Genomic DNA, 24,077 nt, shown 5'->3' on the forward strand with positions numbered 1-24,077 from the left:
AAATGCCCCTATGATCCGGTCTAGGCCGGTTCGGATAACCCGGCTCAGAACCGGAGAGGACTTGAAGAGTTGAAGGGGTCCGCACTTCGCCTCTTTATTAGGCGGAGCGGGCTCGGCGGCGTCGAGGTTTGTTAGGGTTTAGATGCAGTGAGCGAGAGGTCGGAGCGAAACCCTTGACGATTCCGGCTCCTTTCTCTCTGAAATCACCATGAGTAGATCTGGCCAGCCTCCGGATCTCAAGAAGTGAGTCTATCACTCTCTTTGGGTTTTCCCTTCCCTCTCTCTTTGATCTGTTTTCTCCTTGTATCAGTTTTGATGGACTTCTTCATTTTTTTTTTTTGATTCTTGAACGGGATGACAGGTATATGGACAAGAAGCTTCAGAGTAAGTTATTTAATGCATTAATGCTTCTTTTTAGAGTTTTTTCAGCTTCTAATGCGTGATTACTTATTCTTTCTTTTTGCTGCCTATGTTTCTTTTTTTTTATGGGCCTTCAACTAGCATGGATTTGTTTGAAAAAAAAAAGAAAATAGGTGATGTAGCTTAAATCTCCACAACTTGTATATTTGTGGAAGAAATTGTTTTTCTTTTAGAGACAAATAGCTTTCGTATTCTCATTTTCACTTGTGTGTGATTGCATTCTTGTATGTTTAACTTCTGACATGTTTTTTTTTTTTTTTTTGACCCGCATGGAAGTGTAGAAAAGAGGGGAGAGGGGGGGGATTGGAACTTGAATTTCCATATGCACTGAAAGAGGTTGATATGCACTGGATTTTCTGCGTAAGAATGTGCTTAAGAGAAAGTGCATCTGTATTTATGGTAAAGAATACCAGCATGCAAGATGGGTTCTTTGTCTGAGTTTGTGGTGAATGCCCATTGCAAGAAGTGGTGATTGGTCAACCCATTTTTGACTATTTAAGTGCTTTTGGTTTATGGACCAACAACACTGACCGTGCCTATGATCAGTTGATCTTAATTGTTTTATCTCTTAATTGTGTTAATTAAGAGAAGAAGGAAATGCCAGTTACCAGAACCTTGGCAGCTGGTTGTATGTTAGCAAGTTGACGATTATATCAACAAGCTCATGATTTTGTGAGTTAATTGCACATGCTTTGTGTAATATTGTTGTTTAATTTTCTATTTTTTTTAAAAAAACAGCTATTGGGAAATTGTGGCCCTAAATGAGGAATACCTCTTTAAATCTATGGATTGATATCCAAATGAATTTTTAGTCATAGTTGCTCTGATAGGGCTTTTCCGTTGCTCTGTTTTGTGATGTTAAATGTAGTATGTTTATATCTAGATGAACTTCGAAAATTTCTGAATAAATATTGTGACATGCAAATGCTTTTGCCTCTGGAGTATGGTTCAGTGGGCTATAAAGTTGCTTAGTGGTAATTAATTTTTGTTTTTTAAAGTGCTCATGATTCTATTTTTAGTTTTGCTCTTTCCTTTTCGTGTTCCATTTTGACCGTTGAAAACAGTGGCCCTAAATGAGGAATCTTCTTAAGAGCTATGGATTTATGTCCAAATGAAGCTCTCGTCATAGTTACTCTGATAGGGCTTTTTTCTCTGTTTTTTTTATGTTAACAGTGGGATGTTCATTTCTATATAAACTAAAATGTAATTTCTAACGGATATTAGTTCATTTAAGAATTTTTGCCTCTGGAATATGGTTGTGTGCGCTAGAGATGTTCATTGGTAATTGATTCGCAATGTGGTCATGGTTCTATAGTTGATGTCCACTCGATACTATGTCTTTCATTGTTTATTTTTTTTCCTTTTTTTGAAGTTAAATATTGGAAATAGTGTCCCTAAATGAGGAATACCTCTTGACTGCCATGAATTTATTTCCAAATGAAGCTTTTGTCATAGTTACTCTGAAAGGGTTTTTTTGGATCTTCATTTAATGCTAAAAGTAATTTCTAAAATTTCTCTGTGGTTTTTATTCCATGCAAAAATCTCTGCCACTGGAGTAGTATAATTGAATGATCTAAGAGTTTTTTTATTGATAATTAGTTTTAAATTGCCATGTTTTTTTCTGCGGCCCCTTCTGACATGTGGTTGAAGAAAGCTAGGGATTAGTATATTTCTGTCTCAAATAAGAGCAGGATCTAGAAGTAATGAAACAATAATGGGGAGAGTAGGTGGAAGTTGGGAAGTGCTTGTTGTTTATGCCTATGTTGCTTCACCTGCAAGCCTTAAAAATTGATGGAAGGATTTCCTATCATTATGGGTGATTGCTACTTGGAAATGATTGATGCTATTACTGTCTGTGCATCTGTGCATTTGCATCTTGTTTCTGGTTTTTTTTCCCACATTGAAATCCACAAAAAAACTAGCTTAGGTACTTGTTGGTAATGACCCAGTGTGATTGCTTTTATGCCTTTGCCATTTGGTTTTGATTCCTCCTTTTACTATATTAGTTGGCTTCCAATTTGGTGGTGGATAAGATTATCGACCTCAGGAAATTGCAAGCCCTTATAAGGAAAAGATAAAATTAATTGATTGTGTGGTGTCTTTCACTTTATCAAATGTTGCTTAAGGTATGATGGATGCAATTTAAAAGCATCAGACCTCTAGAAAGATTTATGTTTTTATTGGTTGTAGTGGAAGCAAGTGAAGGTAAATGAGGGAGGGGCTGGATGGATAGCTTTCAGCCTATGTATCAACTTCGCATGTTCCACCCTCTTTGTCATTTTGTCATTTCCAGGTTTCCTTGGATTTGCAGTATCCAGATAGCGCATTACCAACTATCTGATGTTTGATTTCATGGAAGCATGCAGATGTGTATCTACATGTTATCTATTGTACTTCATCAGGTCTGTGATAGTTTTAAAACTGATTTGTGTTTCTTAGATTCTCTAACTCTCTGAACACATCTGCAGGTCTAGTTTTCGATGTGCTTTGCCAGAATACTCTCTTGCTTTTTTTTCTTTTCATTTTTTTGTTATTTAAGTGTAAAAATCATAATTATAGTTGTTCCTTGGTTCAAGCTAATAGTTGGATTTGCTGGAGGTAGTGTCACTAAATATTTTTCTTTTCCCTCTTTACTAGTCTCTTCATCTATGTGGCCTTGTGTGGTATTTGCATGCAGTGGTGTGGTACAAGATGATGCATCTCTCTGATTGTTCTTATAACTAGAACTTCTGAGTATTCTGAAAAATTGAACTGAACATGGACCGCGAATTTGCACAGTTAGCCATCGCTCCCTACTTTATCTGCCAAAATTTATTTTAACATATATTTGTCGAAACCATTTTTGCAGTCAAGCTGAATGCAAACCGGGTTATTGTTGGCACTCTCCGTGGATTTGACCAATTCATGAATCTGGTGATTGACAATACTGTGGAGGTTAATGGCAGTGAGAAGAATGATATTGGGATGGTGGTAAGTTTCTTTTGCAGAATTCAATAGTATTCTCCCTTGTTCTCATGGTCTCTTGAGGATGCCTCCATGGGAAGGCATGCGACTTAACCTCAAAGGGGCACATGATGAATTCAGACTTATCGTTCTTTCGGAAAAAAAAAAAAAACAAAGGATTCAAGGTAACGTGTCCCTGTCGAAGTTAAGTAGCTTGCCTCTGCTGTGAGGTTTTTCAAACTCTTAACCTGGTAAAGTGGTTTGTTGATATGAACTTTCTCAAATTATCTACAGGTTATCAGGGGGAATAGTGTGGTTATGATTGAAGCATTGGAGCCAGTCAGCAAAACATAATAACTATGTATTGCTCATAGTTTCATGTTTTGAAACAAATGGCCGAGAAATATATGGTTTATGTACTTTAATGACTTGATGACCGTTGTCTTGTCTCTTTCTGTTCTGTATTTTTATGCTAAAATGATGTAAATTTTACTCATTGGTATGGAAAGATGGAATCGCTCCCAGTGACTAGATGCTTGTGAATGTTAGATCAGAGTTTTTAGAAAACTGAATGAATGGATGGTTCTGTAAATATAGAGGTGCTTTGGAAGGTTGTCTCAGGTAAAAGGTGGACAGTTTGATCATGGGTGGCAAAATAAAACAGAAATCAGCAAAAGGTTAATTTACTTTGCCTACGGCACATGATTTTAGACTTATGTGGGACTACCATACATTTCAAATGCCATTATGGGGTTATTTGCTTTTACCACTGGCACCATGACCATGTTACAGCATCAAGGCAGGTGTACATGAAACTATTTTATCTAATATATGAAAGGCTATATTATTTTCATAGAAGGCAGTTAGTCCAAAGCCTACGATTTTTCTATTGTGTCTATGTTGCAGCGAAGCTACCCATGATTTCCTCTTATCGATCATGATAGACTTTGCAATGTGCATTTCATTAGTAGCATCTTTATGTCATGTGGGGATGTTTTTTCAACATTTGTTTGAATAGAGGTGTAAATTTATATCCTGTTAGAGTTTTAATTACCTTATGATTTTCAGGTGTTTTGTTAATTGATTTTACAAACAATAAGGTTGTGCTTGGTTTGGTTGTGGAATCAATTTTGGTAGAATCGGGGAAAGTTATTTGGGCAAGTTAGGAGTAACAAGGCTATTTTGTGGAAGGTGAATTTAGGTAATTAAGCAAAGTTGCTGCATTGTGTTATTGTGTTCTGGGGGGTTATGGTTCGAAATACTAAAACTATTATCTTTTTTATTATCGTCGGAAGATCATGGTTTTAAAATATGAAAACTATTTCTTCACATGCAAAGGCAAGATTGCATGGCTCTAATTTTTCTCAGACCTGAGGAAATAAGTCATGATTTTTTGTTGTATTGGCAAAATTGTCTTGCACTTGTGATTAATTGAAGTTCTTTTAAGAAAACTATCATCGAAAACGGAACACAAATATAACGGTAAAGAAAAGAGTCTAACAAACTCTCGAAGATTATGGATTCAAAATATTAAAACTCTCTCTTTCATTATGATCGAAAATTTAGAGTTTTAAAAATAAAAACTATTTCTTCATATGCAAGGGTAAGATTGCACGGCCCTCCTTCTTTCGGCTAACGTATGCACCATCCGGTTTGTCAAAAAAAAAAAAATATGAATATTGTTAAACAACTATTTGATTATTCGATCCATATTTGAATATCCGATTTTATTTGTAACTCTATTTAATTTTATATAAATTTATAAATTTTTTTAAAAATAAATAATTATATTACTATGTTGTTAATTTGATTATACAGTTTAATTATCCCATTTGTATTCGTTGAAAATAAATATTGATATAATTTTTTGTTTCTATCTAATTTTAGGACTCCAGAGTACTTAGCATAAGCAACTTTTAATAGGCGTAGATAAAAATTCCAGGGTTATGAGCTAAGCTAGGGCTTCAGAAGAAAGGAAAGAAGCAGCCGCCGATCTTAACCCCCGCCCTGTCTGTCTCCCCCCCGTGATAGGAGATCATGGCGACTCAGATAAGCAAGAAGCGAAAAGTTCCGCCTTACTCTGATCGAATTCTTTTTTCTCGTTTTCGCAATCTCGAATTCCTGACAATTTTTCGATTTTTTTTTTTTGATTCTTCTCGTTGTAGTTCGTGGCCGATGGAGTCTTCTTCGCGGAGTTGAACGAGGTGCTCACCAGAGAGCTTGCGGAGGATGGCTACTCCGGCGTCGAGGTTAGGGTTACCCCCATGAGAACCGAGATCATCATCAGGGCTACTCGGACCCAGAATGTACTCGGTGATCTCCTTTGCTGCTCGTTTTCCATTGTTTTAGATTCTTTGGAGCACGAATCTAGGGTTTGCAGTTGGTAATTAGGATTTTGGTTTGGGGTTTAGGTGAGAAGGGGAGAAGGATTAGGGAATTGACTTCAGTGGTCCAGAAAAGATTCAATTTTCCGGAGAACAGCGTCGAGCTGTATGCTGAGAAGGTTAACAATAGGGGACTCTGTGCTATTGCGCAGGCCGAGTCGCTTCGGTACAAACTCCTTGGAGGCCTCGCTGTTCGGAGGTCTGTGGGTCTTTTAACTTTAAAATGTCCATTCTGTTACGCTTGTTTTTCGTTCTTGATTTAGAAAATACGTGGGTTTTCCTGTTGGTTTGTATTTCTTTGATTCTTTGAGTTGTCTTGCAATGCTTGCGGATTTATTGGATTTTGCTTGAAGTTGAAACTTTGTTATTTTTTGTCATTTTTGCGGCAGATTGGTTCCTCGTACCGATGTTGTGTCCGAGGATGACTACATTTTTTTGTTGCCCTTCCTAGTAATCTCGTGTAATAAATATACTCTTGTTATTCTACTGCTTTGGCTTTGAAGGGAAATTGCTCCAAAGGTGCAATTATATGCTATTGTGGGCATGTTTTAATGAAAGCCTATATTATCTGTGGAAAGAGACCTAAGGAAATAATGTGATTGTCTTATTATTATCACAAATCAAAATTAGTTCTCAGTCTTGGTTAATTTTTCAAGGACGGGAACCATTAGTTTTGGCATTATTGTTATTGTTGGAAGCAAGGTTCGCCGTCTTGGTACTGGACCCCATACCGGTGCCACACTAGTACAGTGCTGGTACGGTATGAATTTTTTGGCATACTGATTGTCGGTATGACATCCATATCGGATTTTGGTACCGAACTGGTACGGTACAATAGTTCCGTACCATCCGATTCGGGCTGGTATGACGAACCATGATTTGGAAGTCTGAAATATGGCTTTAAGTTTCGAGCACTAATTAGCACTAGGTGTCCGAAACTTATAATGAAGTGTGCATTCATAATCTTGATGTTATTGAAAATTTAAATTTCAAATTTGCACGTAAAGATATGAAAAAAAGCACGCGTTTTGTTTTTACTGTCCACATCTCCCCTGAGAAATTAATACTCTTAGGGCCTGTTTGGGTAATCCAACAGAATTGGGCCGAATTTCTCCAAAAAAAAGCCAGAAAGTTGTAGGAAGAAAAAAAACTTCTTATGGACCAACAGGTGTATCGGCTGGAATTTACGTTGGGATGTCAGCGGGCTCTTCAAAAATGTGGGTAGGATGGGCCAATATGTTTGATTCATGCAAGAATGTCCAAGCATGCTTTTGTTGCGAGGCTGTTTGGAAAATCTATTTTGCTTTTATTTCGTTACCAAACTAGTATGATGATATCAGAGATCTATTTCAGCACAAGAGATCGTTTGTTTGTGAAAGTACAGTTTTCTTGCATGTTCGTAAGTATGTCCATGTGACTGATGCTGTAGAATTCCTTAAAGAGTCTAGTTTCCTTTTTCTTGTTGTTTTATTTTTACTTATATAGGTTAGCTTGTACAAATTAGCTTGTGGATATAGGGGAGTTTGCTGGAAGTTGAAAGGTTCTTTAAAGATTATTTAAAGATGTTTTAAAGATTCTATTTTCTTTTTTGTGATCTTTACAGCAGATCGATTCCTTGTACCAGTACTGTGTCTGAGGATGACTATTTTTTTGTTGCCTTCCGAGTAATTTTGTGCAATAAATAAATTCTTGTTATTCTATTGCTTTATGCTTTGAAGGGTAATTTCTCCAAAGGTGCAATGATACGCTGTTGTGGGGATATTTTAATGAAAACCTATGTTATCTGTGGAAAGAAAGACCTAATCAAATGATTTTAAGTTTGTACTGCAGAAAATAGTTGTCATGCTAGTGGATGGATTGTCTTGTTACTAGAAGTCAAATTAGTTCTTAGTCTTGGTTATTTTTTTTTGAGGACTGGAACCAATAATGTTGGCATTTTTGTTATTATTTGTAAGTTTGAAACCTGGATTTAACTTCCGTGCACTAACATTAGGACCAGGTGCCAGGAACTTACCATAATGAAGTATGGACTCATATTCTTGATATTGTTGAAAAATATAAGTTCAAATATGCGCAAAAAGAAATGAAAGAAAAGGGCACACCTTTTGTTATTGCTGTCCAACTTCCTGGAGAATTTAAAATGCGTCTGACTCTATTGGGGAAATCAATTTTGCTTCTATTCTGTTGCCAATCTAGCATGGTGATGTCAGTGATCTATTTCGTCACAAGAGTTAATTTGTTTGTAAAAGTCTAAATACATTTTTCTTTCATGTTCATAAGTTTGTCTATGTAACTGATATTGTAGAATTCTTCAAACATTCTAGTTGCCTTTTCTTTTTGTTTTTTGAACTCATATAGGTTAGCTTGCACAATATTAGCCCGTGGATTTATTGGAGTTTGCTTGAAGTTGATTTTTTTTTTTGTCATGTTGACAGCAGATTGGTTCTTCGTACTGGTGTTGTGTCTGCGGATGGCTACATTTTTTTTTGTGGTGCTTTGAAGTAATTTTGTGCAATAAATATATTCTTGTCATTCTATTGCTTTGTGCCTTGAAGGAAAATTTCTCCAAAGGTGCAATGATATGCTATTGTGGTGATGTTTTATTGACAAACCCTACATTATCTGTAGAAAGAGAGACCTAATGAAGATGTGAAGTTTATACCATAGAAAAACTGCTGCTATGTTAGTTTATGGCTTGTCTTATTATCAGAAGTCGAAACTAGCTGTCAGTATTGGTTAATTTTTCGAAGACTGAAACCATTAATTTTGGCATTATTGTTATTGTTAGACGTTCGAAACCTGGCTTTTAGTTTGAGCACTAACATTAAGACCAGGTATCTGGAACTTAACGATAACAATGAAGTGTTTACTCGCAGTCTTGATATTACTGAAAATTTAAAGTTTATCTGTGTACAAAAAGAAATGGAAAAAAAAAAGCACACTTTTTGTTATTGCTGTTCACATCTCACCAAAGAATTTAAAAATCTGAGTTTGACGCTATTTGGAAAATCTATTTTGCTTCTATTATGTTACCAAACTTGTATGGTGATGTCAGAGATCTATTTCATCATAAGAGATCATTTGTTTGTGAAAGTGTAGAATTCTTTAAAGATCCTAGTCGCCTTTTTCTGGTTGTTGTTTTTTTTTTTTACTTATATAGCTTACCTTGTACAATATTTCTTCTGGTTTTATCAGAGTTTGCTTGGACTTGAAATTTGCCATTTTTTTGTCATCTTTACAGCAGATCGGTTCCTTGTACCGATATTGTGTCTGAGGATGACTACATTTTTTTGTTTCCCTTCCAAGTAATTTTGTGCAATAAATATATTCTTGATATTCTATTGCTTTGTGCTTTGAAGGGAAAATTTCTCAAGAGGTGCAATGATATGCTGTTGTGCCGACATTTTAATGAAAACCTGCATTTTCTGTAGAAAGAGAGACCAAATGAAATGATGTGAAGTTTATACCAAAAAAAACTGCTGCTACTAGTGCATGGATTGTCGTATTATCAGAAGTCAAAATTAGTTCCCTGTCTTAATTTTTCAACAGCTGGAACTATTAGTGTTGCCATTATTGTTATCATTGGAAGTTGGGAACCTGGCTTTTAGTTTGTGCACTAGCATTAGGACCAGGTGTTGGGAACTTAACCTTAATAATGGCTGTCATTGCTGTCCACAGTCCCAGAGAATTTGATAATCTAGTCTGACTCATTTGGGAAAATATATTTTGCTTCTATTCTGTTGCCAAACTAGCATGATGATGTCAGAGATCTATTTCATTACAAGGGATGATTTGTTTGTGAAACTTTAAGTACAATTTTCTTGCATGTTTGTAAGTATATCTATGAGACTGATACTGTAGAATTATTTAAAGATTCTAGTTGCCTTTTTCTTTTTTTTCTTTTTATAAAAAATTATATAGGTTTCCTGTACAATATTAGCCTGCTGGTTTATTGGAGTTTGCTTCTAATTGTAGCTTGTTATTTTTTTGTCATCTTTACAGCAGATGGTTCCTCATACCAATGTTGTGTCTGAGGATGACTACATTTTTTTGTTGCCCTTCCTAGTAATTTGGTGCAATAAATATATTCTTGTTATTCTATTGCTTTGTGCTTTGGGGAGAAATTTCTTGAAAGGTGTGATCATATGCTGTTGTGGGATTATTTTAGTGAAACCCTACATTATCTGAGGAAAGAATTCTAATGAAATTATGTGAAGCTTATACTACAGAAAAACTGTTGCTGTGCTAGTACAAGGATTGCCTTATTATCAGAAGTCGAAATTAGTTTGCAGTCTTGGTTAATTTTTCAAGGACTGGAACCAATATTGTTTGGCATTATTGTTACTGTGGGAGGTTTGAAAACTTGCTTTAACTTTCGAGAAGTAACATTAACTCCAGATTTTTGGAACTTAACCATAATAATGAAGCGTGTACTAAAATTTAAAGATCAAAAATGTAATAAAAGAAATGAAAGAAATGCACAATTTTTGTTATTGCTGTCCGCACTCCCCAGAGAATTAAATCTCTTACTCTTAGTCTGACTCTATTGGGAAAATCTATTTTATTTCTATTCTGTTACCAACCTAGCATGGTGATGTCAGAGATCTATTTCGTCCCAAGAGAGAGTTTGTTTGGGAAAGTTATAAGTGCTTTTCTTGCATGTTAGTAGTTACGTCTGTGAGACTGATAGTGTAGAATTCTTCAAAGATTCTACTTGCCTTTTCTTGTTGCTTTGTGTTTTTTTCTTGAACTTATATAGGTTAGCTTGTACAGTATTGGCATGTGTTTTTTTCCCAAAAAACAAGTTCTATGCATATATATTTATGTTTGCAGTGGAATTAGCTTTAAATTTATATGACCATGTATATCATGCCTTGTTATTTATTTTGTATGATGTCCCATATTCCTCATTTTTGGAACTTCTTGTGTTCCATTTTACAATTACTGTTTGAGGTATTTTTGTCCCAACAATGTATTTAATTTATTCATCTTCATGTATTTCTGCCCTAAACATTTCATTATATTTACTGGTTCACTTTCATGTGTCAGTTCCTCTAGGTTTATCATCCATCTGGTTGTTTGAGGGTTTGTCATCTATCAAGCAAATAGGTCATTGAATACCAACTTTGTGTGGGAAGACGACTATATCAACATTGCCATGTATACGAACAATGCTAGCTTCATGGAATTAAACTAGCTAGCTTTCATGTAATAAGTCTGTTTTGGCAACATGCTCACTGGTTTATCCAATTCTCCGCTTTCTTAAAACATGTCCTATTTCTCGTAGATTTTTACTCTGCATTTTTTTCATCTTGTTTTTTCCATATTCCTACCATGGGTTAGTTGTCTCAGTTGGATCTAAGTCCAAATCCTATCACAGAAACTACATGATGGACTAGTTGAGAATGCTAACTGTTAGTCAACCTGCAACTTAAAGTGGCTGAAAAATCAGAGACATGTTTTGGAATCTCTTATTGATGCATCAAGTGGTTAAAAAATGATATGCTTATAATTTGAAACGTGGTAACATGATGTGGTTTGATGTAATTAACTGAACATCATAATAAATTTTTTTTCTATCTTGATCATGCAATCTCTGTTGACTCTGATGCTTTAAATGGTCTTAATAATTTAGCAATAGAGTTAGACTATTTTGTTTCTGATCTCCATTTTGGTTTCAGGGCATGCTATGGTGTTCTGAGGTTTATCATGGAAAGTGGTGCCAAGGGATGTGAGGTATGTTATTATTCATGCAAATGATTTCATTTCTATCATGAAGGTCTATGTATTAATACCTATGATTTTTGTAGGTGATTGTAAGTGGAAAGCTTAGGGCACCACGTGCTAAATCCATGAAGTTCAAGGATGGATACATGATTTCTTCTGGCCGGCCTGTTAATGAGTATATCGACTCAGCAGTGAGACATGTTCTTCTGAGACAGGTTAGCCCCTCATCTGCAAACTGTTTTCAGCCCTTTAGCTATTGGTTAAGATTTCTTTTTACTAGTTGCCCTTTATCCAAACTCAGTAGTTCTCTGGGTTCTTTGATTGAAGTTACCTAACATTGGATGATTGGAGTTGGCATGCTATAAATTAATATTTACTCCTGGCTTGTATCGCCTGCACCTGAAAAATATTGAAGCCAGTTGTGATATTCCCATCTGGCAATATATCTAAGATTGTCATATAGATATTGGGGTTCTGTTGATGTTTAGTTTAACTCGACTTAAACTTTTCTGAACCCTTTTTATAATTAATCTCTTAAATATGGTAGATTTAGGTGGTTTTGTTGTGAAGGTGGCTATAGGCTCATAACATTTTGATATTGCCAGCATGCTATGATCATCGTGCACCATATCTCATTCTAATAATGATCATGGGTTGTTACCTTTCATTTTTTTCTTCTGATATTAATAATTACTAACATTAATAATACCAAAATGCGCTCACCCATCTGCAGCTTTCTGCTATATCAAGCACATTTTAACACATATAAAAAGAAAAAAAAACAATTTTCTCTAACAGTATTTGATTTTGAGACTCTTAGGTTGGTCCCATGCCTATATTTGTGTTCATAAGGCTGCCGATTCACATAAGAGTTCTTTTTCAATGTATTTACATGTTTGCTTTGTTTATGCCTTCCTGTGCCTAGTTTTCTACTCTTATAGCATCTGGTGATTGTTTCTTCGCTGCCTCTTTTGCTTTATGGCTTATGATCTCTCACTCAATTTATACTTCCTTTATGTCAGAGCAATAATTTGGTAAATTACAATTGTACTAAAATTAAGAGGGAAGTTTCATCTAAGGTCTTTACGTTTGTATCCAACCTATGAGATTCATTAATTTTCTTTTATTAGGGTGTTCTTGGGATCAAGGTCAAGATTATGCTGGATTGGGATCCAAAGGGCAAGCAAGGCCCTACAACACCTCTGCCAGATTTGGTCACTATTCACACGCCAAAGGATGAGGATGAGTATTTGAGGCCACCTGTAATGATGGCCACGGAGATAGATATCCCGGTGGCTTAAATTAGCTGAGTCCTTTATAGGAGATCATCGGGTGTTTAACTAGTCTATAAATGCTGTCTTCCTTTTTTAAAGAAGAGTTTGCATGTCCTGTTAAATGTTGAGGTATAATTTCTTCCATATGTAGGAAAGGATTTGCTTGTTTTATCTGAACTTGTCAAAATCTCTTGTTCCTCATTTTTCGTAATCTTTAGTTCAACTTGAATAGCTTTTGTGGAACATTTTTTTCTTTAGGATTATCAGAAGATTGATCACTGGCATCTGTTTCCAGTTCGTAGTTTATCCCTTGTGGCGTTCATCTCGGTTTCCCTACCATATTTTTCTGACGCTTCAGTGTCTGTGTTTGATAATGAGCACTTTGCCATCAGCTGAAATATTGGTGGATTGATTCAATAATCATGATTCTGCAGTCAAATAAGGAATGATTTATGGGAAGGTTATAAAGTTCAACTGTTCATAAGGTTGAACCTTCCTTACGTGGTCTGATTCGTGTTTTAGAGATTTGTTTGCCGTATCTTATGCTTTGTGCTTTGTGTTCGTATTTTTAGCCCATGTCCGGTGTTTGCCACCTCTAGTGCTTCGGATCAAAACTTTGTGCTAGAAATGAAGGTATAGGCTGGATTTCTATTCCTAGACTCGATTAGGATTTGGCTGAGCCTTTTTGTATTTGAACCTCTTAATGCGATATCTATTTGAGAACTAATACCAGGACTTCAGGAGTATATTCCTCTTTGCTTTGTACGTTGAATTTTAGCTTCTCCAATCGTATCCTTTATGCAGCTTAAAAAGGTCATAGACATTATTCTGTATTACTCCCTACTTTGCAAGTTCCTCCAAATTTTGTAGATTTCTGTCTCTTTTGACGTGTAGATCAATCTCCGTGATCTTGCAATTACCACCAGGGCGTCTGTGTCATGCATATTGTAGTTGTATCTTTCAAGAAGTAACGAGCATATAGAAGCTACAAATATACAACATTATTGTTTATATGAGGATTTTTATGGACATATGTTTAGTTTTATATTGGTACTTATATATTCAAATAATACTTGTGGTTAGTTTCATGTGCCGGTGAGATTTTGGGTTGTGACAAATTGTTTTAAGCACTTTTTGCCAACTTATTGTTCAATCATGGTGTGTTAGTGAACAACTCACCTATTATTCAATAACCATGTGTTTGATAACAACTAAACTTAATTGTTCCGTCGTCAGTGTGTTTGTGAACAACTGGGTGTAGAGAATTTTTCGTGGGCAAGAAACGGGCTCCCTTAGCATTACTTCTAAAAATAGAGATAAGATAAATTACCTCTTGAAAAATTCTATCAACAAAAAAATGCAAAAGAAATAATTCGGAAACAAAGAAATCCCACACAAAATAGTTGCCCAGCTAACGTACAACGTTCCCAGTGATGGAAAACTATGAAAAGAGTTCATGGATTTTTATTTTTTTTTACGAAGTTCATGGACTTTTATTAAAAAAGAAAAGAGAGGATGGTTTGAATTCACTCGATGCCATTCCTTCTCTAAAGCCGGTCCAGACTCCGGACTCCAGTGAATTTTGATCCGGTCCGGTTCCTTAACGGCTTGGGACATGCCGGTTCGATCAGGGGAGTCGGCCCCTTCTCCTAGCTGCAGCTCTATATATCGTCCCCAAAGGACCGCTAAAGAACTAGGGTTTTCGATTGAAACCTCTTTCCCTCTTAGGTTCTCGGTGGACGGCGGCCGAAACCTAGAATCGATGTAACGGCTGTAATCGAGTCGATTCGTCGTTTATGATTGGATTTCGAGGTGACAGATTCTTCGAATGCATTTATCTCCTGTTTCTGTTCCGATTTTTTTTTAAAAAAAAACTCGATTTTTTTCCCTCACGAGTAGAACTCCAGCAATCTATTACCGTTGAGGGCGTACGGATCTTTCTTTTCCGTTCCCAATCGAATCAGAATGTTTCTGTATTTCGGATTTTGGTCTTTTCTCATGAATCTTGGAAAAGAAAAGCTTTTTTTTTATTTTTAAAAAAATCCCCCATTCACTTCCATTCGAATCAGAAATCAGAAAGCCAATGAGAAAGCCTTTGGTTATTGCAGGATAGTGTGTATCGGCGTTATGCCCTCCTACGATGGATTTCTTGCCGAAAGTGTTTCCTGCTACAGTCATTTCGGGGAAAATGGGCAGTTGGGTTAAACCCTAATTCTTTTGGGTATCTCAACAATGATTTTCCCCATATTTTCTTCACTGAAAAAGGCTTGAAGATAAAGTTTTACCTCTCTTATTACATTATAGATTAACTTATATATATAATATATTTATACATATATGTGCTTTTGGTAGTTATTTAAATGGAGTTTTTTCGGATTCCTTGCTTAATATTATGTTTATCCTATGGGATCAAACATAGTCAGAAAGATAGAAATGAAGTTAATATTGGTGTGTATCCTATTTTTCTCTCTGTTTCTTTCGGTGGTTTTGGGACATTAATTGGACCTGGATGGATCCTCTTCATCAGCGAAAGTGCAGGATAGTGTGTATCGGTGTTATGCTCTTCTACTATGCATTTCTAGCCGAAAGTGTTTCCTGCTACATTAAATTTGGAGAAAATGGGCAGTTGGACCCCAATCTTTTCATTGGGTATCTCAACAATCATTTTCCCCATATTCTATCTCGGCGTCCATATTATGAACTGACCAGTGCAGAAGGAGCTTGATGAAATAACCATTGTGGAGATGGATTAGATTGTTTTCATGAATGTATCTCCATCCTCTTGCTCTTTCCTCTTCATCTATGATTAATTACCGGTCTTTGATAGGCCGTTCTTAATCGGATATTCCTGACAATTTAATTCCTTGCTGAAATTCTGCAAACTGCAAGATTGTATATAGGAATGCCTCTCTCTACTAATAAGCTGTTAGAGTTATCCATTGAGTTTTCTGCTACATTTTTTGGAAAGATGGACCGCTAAAGAACTAGGGTTTTCGATTGAAACCTCGTTCCCTCTTAGGTTCTCGGTGGACGGCGGCCGAAACCTAGAATCGATGTAACGGCTGTAATCGAGTCGATTCGTCGTTTATGATTGGATTTCGAGGTGACAGATTCTTCGAATGCATTTATCTCCTGTTTCTGTTCCGATTTTTTTTAAAAAAAAAACTCGATTTTTTTCCCTCACGAGTAGAACTCCAGCAATCTATTACCGTTGAGGGCGTACGGATCTTTCTTTTCCGTTCCCAATCGAATCAGAATGTTTCTGTATTTCGGATTTTGGTCTTTTCTCATGAATCTTGGAAAAGAAAAGCTTTTTTTTTTAATTTTTAAAAAAATCCCCCATTCACTTCCATTCGAATCAGAAATCAGAAAGCCAATGAGAAAGCCTTTGGTTATTGCAGGATAGTGTGTATCGGCGTTATGCCCTCCTACGATGGATTTCTTGCCGAAAGTGTTTCCTGCTACAGTCATTTCGGGGAAAATGGGCAGTTGGGTTAAACCCTAATTCTTTTGGATATCTCAACAATCATTTTCCCCATATTTTCTTCACTGAAAAAGGCTTGAAGATAAATTTTTACCTCTCTTATTACATTATAGATTAACTTATATATATAATATATTTATACATATATGTGCTTTTGGTAGTTATTGCAATGGAGTTTTTTCGGATTCCTTGCTTAATATTATGTTTATCCTATGGGATCAGACATAGTCAGAAAGATAGAAATGAAGTTAATATTGGTGTGTATCCTATTTTTCTCTCTGTTTCTTTCGGTGGTTTTGGGACATTAGTTGGACCTGGATGGATCCTCTTCATCAGCGAAAGTGCAGGATAGTGTGTATCGGTGTTATGCTCTTCTACTATGCATTTCTAGCCGAAAGTGTTTCCTGCTACATTAAATTTGGAGAAAATGGGCAGTTGGACCCCAATCTTTTCATTGGGTATCTCAACAATCATTTTCCCCATATTCTATCTCGGCGTCCATATTATGAACTGACCAGTGCAGAAGGAGCTTGATGAAATAACCATTGTGGAGATGGATTAGATTGTTTTCATGAATGTATCTCCATCCTCTTGCTCTTTCCTCTTCATCTATGATTAATTACCGGTCTTTGATAGGCCGTTCTTAATCGGATATTCCTGACAATTTAATTCCTTGCTGATTTCTTGCCGAAAGTGTTTCCTGCTACAGTCATTTCGGGGAAAATGGGCAGTTGGGTTAAACCCTAATTCTTTTGGGTATCTCAACAATCATTTTCCCCATATTTTCTTCACTGGAAAAGGCTTGAAGATAAATTTTTACCTCTCTTATTACATTATAGATTAACTTATATATATAATATATTTATACATATATGTGCTTTTGGTAGTTATTTAAATGGAGTTTTTTCGGATTCCTTGCTTAATATTATGTTTATCCTATGGGATCAGACATAGTCAGAAAGATAGAAATGAAGTTAATATTGGTGTGTATCCTATTTTTCTCTCTGTTTATTTCTGTGGTTTTGGGACATTAATTGGACCTGGATGGATCCTCTTCATCAGCGAAAGTGCAGGATAGTGTGTATCGGTGTTATGCTCTTCTACTATGCATTTCTAGCCGAAAGTGTTTCCTGCTACATTAAGTTTGGAGAAAATGGGCAGTTGGACCCCAATCTTTTCATTGGGTATCTCAACAATCATTTTCCCCATATTCTATCTCGGCGTCCATATTATTAACTGACCAGTGCAGAAGGAGCTTGATGAAATAACCATTGTGGAGATGGATTAGATTGTTTTCATGAATGTATCTCCATCCTCTTGCTCTTTCCTCTTCATCTATGATTAATTACCGGTCTTTGATAGGCCGTTCTTAATCGGATATTCCTGACAATTTAATTCCTTGCTGAAATTCTGCAAACTGCAAGATTGTATATAGGAATGCCTCTCTCTACTAATAAGCTGTTAGAGTTATCCATTGAGTTTTCTGCTACATTTTTTGGAAAGATGGGCAGCATGTTTCACTTAGAGTACTTAATAGTTATTTTTCTTTTTTTATTTTTTCAGGAAGCCTTGATTGTATATACTGATTTGTATACAGTATAGTTAAGATAGCAGTTGTAGTTAAGTCTTTATTGGGTGTAGCAGGTTTTCTGTGTATTTGGGCTTAATTTGTTTGCTAGATGTGGGTTTTGTTGATTCAATGTTGGTCGAAGTGATGGCGTACAAAGTGAATTTGGGGCATGTTTGGTTGAGGGGATTTATGGGCTCTGGAATAAGAATAGGCATAAGTGACTTCTATTCTGGTTGTTTTTTTGGGAGAATCCCATTCCTATTCTAATTTCAGAGAATAGGAATGCCTCTATCCTCCAAAACTCAATGCCGACTCTCATTTAGTATTCAAATGTCATTCTGATTTCAGTCACCAACTAAATGAGAATATGATCATTCTGATTCTCATTCTGAAAATCAAATGCACCATTGTTTGCATCATGTGATCTTATTTAGAGACCTTTTTATGGGTGCATTACTTGCAGTTTGATGAGATAAAAAGTAGAGAACTTCATTGGTGTATCACTGGACCTGTATCAGCATCTTACTCATAATTTGGATTTGTTGCCGAGCGTTCCGTTCCCTACGGTGATGATACTAGAGGAACATAGGCATTTGATTTCCGCTACTATTTTGGTTGGAATCTGGACAACTATTTTTCTCATATTTTGATTAGACTCCATTGTCTCCTGGTAGAAGACCCTTTCCACATGAGCCCTAGGCTGCGGACCACTCCCGAAGACGGGTGTCTCAGCCTCCGAGGCCATCTTTCTATGAATTTGATCACCTGATTAACCTCTACGTTCCTGTGGATCTCTAGGACTTTTAGGGTTTCCCTGCTGTTGTTATAGGTCTCATAAAGTGCTCAAAAGGGAAAAAAATCTTCCAATCTGATTATAGGTATGGATATTCTTCCTGGTGGTCAAGGATATTGCTGGTTATAGGTATGGTAGGAATGGAGCTGTCCTACTGTGTAATTGTGCGAGCTGATTCCCCTGCTATCATACGTCATATTTATGTTTTAACAATCTCGTTTAAATTTTACTGGTTATTTTATTGTGTCTCCTCTTTGAGATCGCTGCTTGATTTGAACCCGAGGCGACAGATTCTTCGAATGCATTTATCTCCTGTTTCTGTTCCGATTTTTTTTTTAAAAAAAATCTCGATTTTTTTCCCTCATGAGTAGAACTCCAGCAATCTATTACCGTTGAGGGCGTACGGATCTTTCTTTTCCGTTCCCAATCGAATCAGAATGTTTCTGTATTTCGGATTTTGGTCTTTTCTCATGAATCTTGGAAAAGAAAAGCTTTTTTTTATTTTTAAAAAAATCCCCCATTCACTTCCATTCGAATCAGAAATCAGAAAGCCAATGAGAATGCCTTTGGTTATTGCAGGATAGTGTGTATCGGCGTTATGCCCTCCTACGATGGATTTCTTGCCGAAAGTGTTTCCTGCTACAGTCATTTCGGGGAAAATGGGCAGTTGGGTTAAACCCTAATTCTTTTGGGTATCTCAACAATCATTTTCCCCATATTTTCTTCACTGAAAAAGGCTTGAAGATAAATTTTTACCTCTCTTATTACATTATAGATTAACTTATATATATAATATATTTATACATATATGTGCTTTTGGTAGTTATTTAAATGGAGTTTTTTCGGATTCCTTGCTTAATATTATGTTTATCCTATGGGATCAAACATAGTCAGAAAGATAGAAATGAAGTTAATATTGGTGTGTATCCTATTTTTCTCTCTGTTTCTTTCGGTGGTTTTGGGACATTAATTGGACCTGGATGGATCCTCTTCATCAGCGAAAGTGCAGGATAGTGTGTATCGGTGTTATGCTCTTCTACTATGCATTTCTAGCCGAAAGTGTTTCCTGCTACATTAAGTTTGGAGAAAATGGGCAGTTGGACCCCAATCTTTTCATTGGGTATCTCAACAATCATTTTCCCCATATTCTATCTCGGCGTCCATATTATGAACTGACCAGTGCAGAAGGAGCTTGATGAAATAACCATTGTGGAGATGGATTAGATTGTTTTCATGAATGTATGTCCATCCTCTTGCTCTTTCCTCTTCATCTATGATTAATTACCGGTCTTTGATAGGCCGTTCTTAATCGGATATTCCTGACAATTTAATTCCTTGCTGAAATTCTGCAAACTGCAAGATTGTATATAGGAATGCCTCTCTCTACTAATAAGCTGTTAGAGTTATCCATTGAGTTTTCTGCTACATTTTTTGGAAAGATGGGCAGCATGTTTCACTTAGAGTACTTAATAGTTATTTTTCTTTTTTTATTTTTTCAGGAAGCCTTGATTGTATATACTGATTTGTATACAGTATAGTTAAGATAGCGGTTGTAGTTAAGTCTTTATTGGGTGTAGCAGGTTTTCTGTGTATTTGGGCTTAATTTGTTTGCTAGATGTGGGTTTTGTTGATTCAATGTTGGTCGAAGTGATGGCGTACAAAGTGAATTTGGGGCATGTTTGGTTGAGGGGATTTATGGGCTCTGGAATAAGAATAGGCATAAGTGACTTCCATTCTGGTTGTTTGTTTGGGAGAATCCCATTCATATTCTAATTTCAGAGAATAGGAATGCCTCTATCCTCCAAAACTCAATGCCGACTCTCATTTAGTATTCAAATGTCATTCTGATTTCAGTCACCAACTAAATGAGAATATGATCATTCTGATTCTCATTCTGAAAATCAAATGCACCATTGTTTGCATCATGTGATCTTAGTTAGAGACCTTTTTATGGGTGCATTACTTGCAGTTTGATGAGATAAAAAGTAGAGAACTTCATTGGTGTATCACTGGACCTGTATCAGCATCTTACTCATAATTTGGATTTGTTGCCGAGCGTTCCGTTCCCTACGGTGATGATACTAGAGGAACATAGGCATTTGATTTCCGCTACTATTTTGGTTGGAATCTGGACAACTATTTTTCTCATATTTTGATTAGACTCCATTGTCTCCTGGTAGAAGACTCTTTCCACATGAGCCCTAGGCTGCGGACCACTCCCGAAGATGGGTGTCTCAGCCTCCGAGGCCATCTTTCTATGAATTCAATCACCTGATTAACCTCTACGTTCCTGTGGATCTCTAGGGCTTTTAGGGTTTCCTGCTGTTGTTATAGGTGTCATAAAGTGCTCAAAAGGGAAAAAAATCTTCCAATCTGATTATAGGTATGGATATTCTTCCTGATGGTCAAGGATATTGCTGGTTATAGGTATGGTAGGAATGGAGTTGTCCTACTGTGTATTGTGCGAGCTGATTCCCCTGCTATCATACGTCATATTTATGTTTTAACAATCTCGTTTAAATTTTGCTGGTTATTTTAGTGTGTCTCCTCTCTGAGATCGCTGCTTGATTTGAACCCTAGTGACTACATAATAGTGTGTGTTGTCGCCCTGCTGGGAAAGGTTGTTGCTAGGTTGAACTGTAGTTTTGTGTTGTTGATATGAGAAGGTCTTTATGCCATTCATTCTTTTCTTTTTTCCATGCTTTCAAATTTGATCTACCTTGTCGTAGATTTTTACTCTGCATTTTTTTCATCTTGTTTTTTCCGTATTCCTACCATGGGTTAGTTGTCTCAGTTGGATCTAAGTCCAAATCCTATCACAGAAGCTACATGATGGACTAGTTGAGAATGCTAACTGTTAGTCAACCTGCAACTTAAAGTGGCTGAAAAATCAGAGACATGTTTTGGAATCTCTTATTGATGCATCAGGTGGTTAAAAAATGATATGCTTATAATTTGAAGCGTGGTAACATGATGTGGTTTGATGTAATTAACTGAACATCATAATAAATTTTTTTCTATCTTGATCATGCAATCTCTGTTGACTCTGATGCTTTAAATGGTCTTAATAATTTAGCAATAGAGTTAGACTATTTTGTTTCTGATCTCCTTTTTGGTTTCAGGGCATGCTATTGTGTTCTGAGGTTTATCATGGAAAGTGGTGCCAAGGGATGTGAGGTATGTTATTATTCATGCAAATGATTTCATTTCTATCATGAAGGGTCTATGTATTAATACCTATGATTTTTGTAGGTGATTGTAAGTGGAAAGCCTAGGGCACAACGTGCTAAATCCATGAAGTTCAAGGATGGATACATGATTTCTTCTGGCCAGCCTGTTAATGAGTATATCGACTCAGCAGTGAGACATGTTCTTCTGAGACAGGTTAGCCCCTCATCTGCAAACTGTTTTCAGCCCTTTAGCTATTGGTTAAGATTTCTTTTTACTAGTTGCTCTTTATCCAAACTCAGTAGTTCTCTGGGTTCTTTGATTGAAGTTACCTAACATTGGATGATTGGAGTTGGCATGCTATAAATTAATATTTACTCCTGGCTTGTATCGCCTGCACCTGAAAAATATTGAAGCCAGTTGTGATATTCCCATCTGGCAATATATCTAAGATTGTCATATAGATATTGGGGTTCTGTTGATGTTTAGTTTAACTCGACTTAAACTTTTCTGAACCCTTTTTATAATTAATCTCTTAAATATGGTAGATTTAGGTGGTTTTGTTGTGAAGGTGGCTATAGGCTCATAACATTTTGATGTTGCCAGCATGCTATGATCATCGTGCACCATATCTCATTCTAATAATGATCATGGGTTGTTACCTTTCATTTTTTTCTTCTGATATTAATAATTACTAACATTAATAATACCAAAATGCGCTCACCCATCTGCAGCTTTCTGCTATATCAAGCACATTTTAACACATATAAAAAGAAAAAAAAAACAATTTTCTCTAACAGTATTTGATTTTGAGACTCTTAGGTTTGTCCCATGCCTATATTTGTGTTCATAAGGCTGCCGATTCACATAAGGGTTCTTTTTCAATGTATTTACATGTTTACTTTGTTTATGCCTTCCTGTGCCTAGTTTTCTACTCTTATAGCATCTGGTGATTGTTTCTTCGCTGCCTCTTTTGCTTTATGGCTTATGATCTCTCACTCAATTTATGCTTCCTTTAAGTCAAAGCAATAATTTGGTAAATTACAATTGTATTAAAATTAAGAGGGAAGTTTCATCTAAGGTCTTTACGTTTGTATCTAACCTATGAGATTCATTAGTTTTCTTTTATTAGGGTGTTCTTGGGATCAAGGTCAAGATTAGGCTGGATTGGGATCCAAAGGGCAATCAAGGCCCTACAACACCTCTGCCAGATTTGCCACTATTCACACGCCAAAGGATGAGGATGAGTATTTGAGGCCACCTGTAATGATGGCCACGGAGATAGATATCCCGGTGGCTTAAATTAGCTGAGTCCTTTATAGGAGATCATCGGGTGTTTAACTAGTCTATAAATGCTGTCTTCCTTTTTCAAAGAAGAGTTTGCCTGTCCTGTTAAATGTTGAGGTATAATTTCTTCCATATGTAGTAAAGGATTTGCTTGTTTTATCTGAACTTGATCAAAATCTCTTGTTCCTCATTTTTCTTAATCTTTAGTTCAACTAGAATAGCTTTTGTGGAACATTTTTTTCTTTAGGATTATCAGAAGATTGATCACTGGCATCTGTTTCCAGTTCGTAGTTTATCCCTTGTGGCGTTCATCTCGGTTTCCCTACCATATTTTTCTGACGCTTCAGTGTCTGTGTTTGATAATGAGCACTTTGCCATCAGCTGAAATATTGGTGGATTGATTCAATAATCATGATTCTGCAGTCAAATAAGGAATGATTTATGGGAAGGTTATAAAGTTCAACTGTTCATAAGGTTGAACCTTCCTTACGTGGTCTGATTCGTGTTTTAGAGATTTGTTTGCCGTATCTTATGCTTTGTGCTTTGTGTTCGTATTTTTAGCCCATGTCTGGTGTTTGCCACCTCTAGTGCTTCGGATCAAAACTTTGTGCTAGAAATGAAGGTATAGGATGGATTTCTATTCCTAGACTCGATTAGGATTTGGCTGAGCCTTTTTGTTTTTGAACCTCTTAATGCGATATCTATTTGAGAACTAATACCAGGACTTCAGGAGTATATTCCTCTTTGCTTTGTACGTTGAATTTTAGCTTCTCCAGTCGTATCCTTTATGCAGCTTAAAAAGGTCATAGACATTATTCTGTATTACTCCCTACTTTGCAAGTTCCTCCAAATTTTGTAGATTTCCGTCTCTTTTGACGTGTAGATCAATCTCCGTGATCTTGCAATTACCACCAGGGCGTCTGTGTCATGCATACTGTAGTTGTATCTAGTTGTATCTTTCAAGAAGTAACGAGCAAATAGAAGCTATACAACATTACTGTTTATATGAGGATTTTTATGGACGTAT

General features: G+C 36.3%; 2 protein-coding genes, 7 non-coding genes and 2 pseudogenes across 10 annotated transcripts; all 11 read left to right on the forward strand.

Annotated features, from left to right (window-relative positions):
• The first annotated feature begins 88 nt into the window (after positions 1–88).
• On the forward strand, positions 89–3,911 carry LOC103712741 (putative small nuclear ribonucleoprotein G). The gene is made up of 4 exons (XM_008799353.4): positions 89–243; positions 362–384; positions 3,269–3,390; positions 3,658–3,911. Exons 1-4 carry the CDS (start codon positions 209–211, stop codon positions 3,715–3,717), a joined length of 240 nt encoding a protein of 79 aa, XP_008797575.1. The 5' UTR covers positions 89–208; the 3' UTR covers positions 3,718–3,911.
• Positions 3,912–5,269: 1,358 nt separating this feature from the next.
• On the forward strand, positions 5,270–12,775 carry LOC103712746 (small ribosomal subunit protein uS3x). The gene is made up of 6 exons (XM_088701729.2): positions 5,270–5,430; positions 5,529–5,676; positions 5,775–5,946; positions 11,429–11,483; positions 11,558–11,689; positions 12,605–12,775. The coding sequence occupies exons 1-6, from the start codon at positions 5,401–5,403 to the stop codon at positions 12,773–12,775; spliced, it is 708 nt and encodes a 235-aa protein (XP_088557855.2). The 5' UTR covers positions 5,270–5,400.
• LOC149753228 (small ribosomal subunit protein uS3x-like) lies at positions 12,737–23,250 on the forward strand (annotated as a pseudogene). The gene is made up of 4 exons (XR_016396037.1): positions 12,737–12,877; positions 21,718–21,772; positions 21,848–21,979; positions 22,896–23,250. The product of XR_016396037.1 is annotated as a small ribosomal subunit protein uS3x-like (transcript).
• LOC148703013 (small nucleolar RNA snoR135) lies at positions 14,850–14,998 on the forward strand. Its single transcript, XR_015967611.2, has one exon. It is a non-coding gene; the product is annotated as a small nucleolar RNA snoR135 (small nucleolar RNA).
• Positions 15,280–15,426, forward strand: LOC113461316 (small nucleolar RNA snoR135). Its single transcript, XR_003383531.3, has one exon. It is a non-coding gene; the product is annotated as a small nucleolar RNA snoR135 (small nucleolar RNA).
• On the forward strand, positions 16,143–16,291 carry LOC148703014 (small nucleolar RNA snoR135). The gene has a single exon (XR_015967610.1). It is a non-coding gene; the product is annotated as a small nucleolar RNA snoR135 (small nucleolar RNA).
• On the forward strand, positions 16,573–16,719 carry LOC113461683 (small nucleolar RNA snoR135). The gene has a single exon (XR_003383974.3). It is a non-coding gene; the product is annotated as a small nucleolar RNA snoR135 (small nucleolar RNA).
• Positions 16,905–17,017, forward strand: LOC120111256 (small nucleolar RNA snoR135; annotated as a pseudogene).
• LOC120111254 (small nucleolar RNA snoR135) lies at positions 17,299–17,445 on the forward strand. Its single transcript, XR_005512330.1, has one exon. It is a non-coding gene; the product is annotated as a small nucleolar RNA snoR135 (small nucleolar RNA).
• LOC120111255 (small nucleolar RNA snoR135) lies at positions 19,168–19,316 on the forward strand. The gene has a single exon (XR_005512331.3). It is a non-coding gene; the product is annotated as a small nucleolar RNA snoR135 (small nucleolar RNA).
• On the forward strand, positions 19,598–19,744 carry LOC113463180 (small nucleolar RNA snoR135). The gene has a single exon (XR_003386936.2). It is a non-coding gene; the product is annotated as a small nucleolar RNA snoR135 (small nucleolar RNA).
• Positions 23,251–24,077: the final 827 nt, after the last annotated feature.

Source organism: Phoenix dactylifera, chromosome 7 (genome assembly GCF_051530095.1).
Source record: "Phoenix dactylifera cultivar Ajwa chromosome 7, Ajwa_hap1_PhDact_Kaust_v1.1, whole genome shotgun sequence".
Lineage (NCBI taxonomy): Eukaryota > Viridiplantae > Streptophyta > Magnoliopsida > Arecales > Arecaceae > Phoenix > Phoenix dactylifera.